At 35.8% G+C, this 5,000-nt stretch overlaps 1 protein-coding gene and 1 non-coding gene across 2 annotated transcripts in view; one reads left to right on the top strand and one right to left on the bottom strand.

Annotated features, from left to right (window-relative positions):
- Window positions 1–4,467, top strand: part of LOC120579888 (protein Ycf2) — a 5,337-nt gene extending 870 nt beyond the window's left edge. Inside the window, exon 1 of the mRNA XM_039832631.1 lies at window positions 1–4,467. This exon is cut by the window's left edge and continues 870 nt beyond it. Within this exon, the coding sequence (XP_039688565.1) occupies window positions 1–4,467 (4,467 nt within the window).
- A 290-nt stretch (window positions 4,468–4,757) lies between these two features.
- Window positions 4,758–4,838, bottom strand: TRNAL-CAA (transfer RNA leucine (anticodon CAA)). Its single transcript has one exon. It is a non-coding gene; the product is annotated as a tRNA-Leu (tRNA).
- Window positions 4,839–5,000: the final 162 nt, after the last annotated feature.

Raw genomic sequence — 5,000 nt, forward strand, 5'->3', positions numbered from 1 at the left:
ACGATCAACCAACATTTCTCAAATTGGAAAAAAAACCAGAAGAAATGGCCTCTTATTTTGATTTATCAAACCGAGAGATCTATGAATAAGGATCCAAATGCATATAAATACAAATGGTCCAATGGGAGTAAGAATTTCCAGGAACAATTGGACCGTTTCATTTCTGAGCAGAATAGCCGTTTTCAAGTAGTGTTCAATCGATTTCAAGTAGTGTTCGATCGATTACATATGAATGCATATTCGATTGATTGGTCTGAGGTTATTGATTGGTCTGAGGTTATTGACAAAAAAGATTTGTCTAAGTCACTTTATTTCTTTTTGTCCAAGTTTCTTCCATTTTTGTCTAACTCACTTTATTTCTTTTTGTCCAAGTTTCTTCCATTTTTGTCTAACTCACTTCCTTTTTTCTTTGTGAGTTTCGGTAATATCCCTGTTCATAGGTCCGAGATCCACGTGTATGAATTGAAACGTCCGAATGATCCACTCGGGAATCAGTTGTTAGAATCAATAGGTCTTCAAATCGTTCATTTGAAAAAAAGGAAACCCTTCTTATTGGATGACTTTTATACTTCTAAAAAATCAAAATTATCCTTCAATGAAGGAACAATATCACCATTTTTGTTCAATAAGAGAGAAAATTGGATATCATTCCATACTAGAAAGAAGAAAAAAAAAGAAGAAGAGAAGAAGAAGCGCAGGAAATCTTTTTATAACATGGATTTCTCAATGATATCTCACGATCAAGAGAATTGGCGGAATCCGCTGAAACCATTTCATAGAAGTTCGTTGATATCCTCTTTTTTAAAAGCACATCGACTTCGATTCTTTAATAATCAATATGCGGTAAGGTCCTGTAATTATGATTTTCTTAAGTATGTTCTTACTGGAATTGATGATTCAGAAGGGAAGAACCATGAGTATCTCAAATTAAAGTCACAGATGATGTATTTGTTTTATAATCGATATTGGATTCATACTCAATATTCTGAGAAAGATTTTTCTGGGAAATATTTACTATCCGAAAAGAGAAAAAAACACAGTCCTTGTTTAACAAAAGATTCTGAGAAATATTTACGATCCGAAAAGAGAAAAAAACACAGTCCTTGTTTAACAAAAGATTCTGAGAAATATTTACGATCCGAAAAGAGAAAAAAACACAGTCCTTGTTTAACAAAATGCTTTGAAAAAGGGCCGATGTATAGAAACTATCAAAGAAATAGTGTTTTTTCAACTCTCTCAAAATTGAAGCAATTCCAACCATATATAATACAATTGTTACTTACCCGGACAGGACATGAATATCTAAATTTAATATTTTTAGATACTTTTTTAGACCTATTGGCGATACTACGTAGGAGTCCTAAATTTCTACAATTTGTATCCATTTTTCATGATATTAGGGATGGATCCAAGCGAATTCTTCGGGAAAAATTGTGTCTTTCACCACGGAATCCTATACGTGAGATTTTGAGTAAGTGTCGACACAATTTTCTTGTGCACGTGTGCGAAGATATTTTGGAAAATGAGTCACCATTGATATCGACCCATCTGAGGGAGTTCTTCGTTTTAAACCTTATCCTTCTTCTTGTTACCGGATATCTCGTTCAGACACATCTTGTCTTTGTTTCTCGATTCTCTAATGAGTTACAGACAGAGTTCGAAGAAGTCAAATCTTTGATGATTCCATCATACATGATTGAGTTGGAAAAACTTCTGGATAGGTATCCTATATCAGAACTGAATTCTTTTGGGTTAAAGGATATGTTTCTCGTTGCTCTGAAACAATTAGGAAATTTTCTAGAAGAAAGACGAGGTTCGGCTTCTGCTGGCAACATGCCAAGGGGTGGTGGTCCCGCTTATGTGGTCAAATCCATACGTTCGAAGAAGAACGATTTGAATCTCATCGATCTCATAAGGATTATACCAAATCCCATCAATCGAATCGCGTTTTTGAGAAATACTAGACATTTAAGTCATACAAGTAAAGCGATCTATACCTTGATAAGAAAAAGAAAAAATCTGAATAGTGATTGGATTGATGATAAAATAGAATCCTGGATCTTGAACAGTGATTTCATTGCTGATAAAGAAAGGGAATTCATGGTTCAGTTCTCTACCTTAACGACAGAAAAAAGGATTGATCAAATTTTAAGGAGTCTGACTAATAGTGATCGTTTATCAAAGAATAACTCTGGTTATCAAATGATTGAGCAACCGGGAACAATTTACTTACGAAATTTAATTGACATTCATAAAAAAAATCTACTAAATTATGAGTTCAATACATCCTGCTTAGCAGAAAGACGGATATTCCTCGCTCATTATCAGACAATCACTTATTCAGAAACCCCGTGTGGAGCTAATCTTTTGCATTTCCCATCTCATGGAAAACCCTTTTCGCTCCGCTTAACCGTATCCCCTCCTCGGGGTATTTTAGTGATAGGTTCTATAGGAACTGGACGATCCTATTTGGTCAAATATCTAGCGACAAACTCCTATGTTCCTTTCATTACAGTATCTGTAAACAAGTTCCTGGATAACTATCCTAAAGGTTTTGATATTAATGATCTTTTTGATGAAGATGATGATGATGATGATCTTTTTGATGAGAGAGAGGGTACCATTTACAGTCTTTTACCTAGAACCGAGGATAGGGGCTATAATTTGGATAGGTATGATAGTGACTATCTCGACCGTAACTATGATAGCCATTTGGAGTTTCTAAGTATGGACTATCCGATACCTGAGGATATCATACCGGAAATAGACCAATTTTTTCTCACGCTTCAATTCGAATTAGCAAAAGCAATGTCTCCTTGCATAATTTGGATTCCGAACATTCATGATCTGGATGGGAATGAGTCGAATGACTTATCCCTGGGTCTATTAGTGAACTCTCTTTCCAGGGATTCTGAAAAATCTTCTACTAGAAATATTCTTGTTATTGCTTCGACTCATATTCCGCAAAAAGTGGATCCCGCTCTAATAGCTCCGAATAAATTAAATACGTGTATTAAAATACGAAGGCTTCTTATTCCACAACAAAGAAAGCACTTTTTCAGTCTTGCTCGTACGCGGGGTTTTCACTTGGAAAAGAAAATATTCGATACTAATGGATGCGGGTCCATAACTCTGGGTTCTAATGTACGAGATCTTGTAGCACTTACCAATGAGGCGCTATCGATTAGTATTATACAAAAAAAATCCATTATAGACACTAATATAATTAGACACGCTCTTCATAGACAAACTTGGGATTTTAGATCTCAGATAAGATCGGTTGAGGATCATGGTATACTTTTCTATCAGATAGGAAGGGCTGTTTCACAAAATCTACTTCTAAGTAATTTTTCCATAGATCCTATATCTATCTATATGAAGAAGAAATCATGTAACGGGGTGGATTCTGATTTGTACAAATGGTACTTGGAACTTGGAACAAGCATGAAGAAATTAACGATACTTCTTTATCTTTTGAGTTGTTCTGCCGGATCCGTCGCTCAAAACCTTTGGTCTCTAACCGGACCTAATGAAAAAAATGATGGTATCACTTCTTATAGACTCCTTTATAATGATTCTGATCTAGTTCATGGGCTATTAGAAATAGAAGGTGCTCTGCTGGGATCCTCACAGACAGGAAGTCCTTTTGAGAATGATGGAGTAACATTTCTTCTTAGGCCCGAACCAAGGAATCCTATCAATATGATTCAAAATGGATCTCGTTCTATCCTTGATCATAGATTTCTCTATGAAAAAAATGAATCGGGGTTCGAAGAAGGGGAAGGAGTCCTCGACCCGCTAGAGGAGGATTTATTGAATCACATAGTTTGGGCTCCTAGAATATGGCGCCCTTGGGAATTTCTATTTGATGATTGTATCGAAAGGTCCAATGAATTCGGATTTCCCTATTGGGAAAGGTCATTTTGGGACAAGCAGATCAGTTATGATGAAGAGGGTGAGCTTCAAGAGAATGATTCGGAGTTCTTGCAGGATGGAACCATGGAGTACCAGACACAAAAAAGATCTTTCAAAGAACAGGGCGTTTTTCGAATAAGCCAATTCATTTGGGACCCTTCGGATCCACTCTTTTTGCTATTCCAAGATGATCCTTCTGTATCTGTGTTTTCACATCGAGAATTGGTTGCAGATGAGGAGATGTCAAATAGACTTTTGACTTGCCAAACAAAAAAAATTTATTGGAAATATCTAAATAAACCCTGGTTTAGGAAGAATATGCCAGAACAGAATTTCGAATTGTTGATTGATCGACAGAGACAGTTTAGAACCAATAGTTCATTCTCAAATGAATTGTTTCGTTCTACTACTCTATCCGAGAGTTATCAATATTTATCAAATCTGTTCCTATCTAATGGAACCCTATTGGCTCAAATTACAAAGACATTGTTGAGAAAAAGATGGCTTTTCCCGGAGGAGATGGTTGTTACTATCTGTTCCAATAACGAATGATTGGTTTAACTGAATAACTAAATAAAATAGATACTTTCTTTCTCGTTATCTCAAGTCGATATGGGGATCTTTCAATTGAAAGGATCCCCTAATATAGATAATACAGATTCCCGTTGACCGAGCCTAACTCTAATTGTTTTGTTCTGAAGCAAACAAAGAGTGGTTTGTCCTATTCAGATATTCACGACCAATAAGTACAGAAAAATGGACTCTCCATTCATTAGATAGATAAGATAACCAAAACTTCTGCTGGCGAACTTATTCCTATTCAATAAGAGATCTCAATATTATGCCTTGAAGAGGACTCGAACCTCCACGCTATTTAGCACGAGATTTTGAGTCTCGCGTGTCTACCATTTCACCACCAAGGCATCTTCAAAGTGAATTATATTCTAGGAATATGATATCTATCTAGTCTTATGTATGGAATATATGACAAAGGTGGAGTTTTAGAGTATTTTTATTGATCGTCATGTCATATAGGCCCGACTCGGACATCCCATTGATTCAATTTGAATTATCGGAAAGATAGA

Source organism: Medicago truncatula, chromosome 4, assembly GCF_003473485.1.
Source record: "Medicago truncatula cultivar Jemalong A17 chromosome 4, MtrunA17r5.0-ANR, whole genome shotgun sequence".
Lineage (NCBI taxonomy): Eukaryota > Viridiplantae > Streptophyta > Magnoliopsida > Fabales > Fabaceae > Medicago > Medicago truncatula.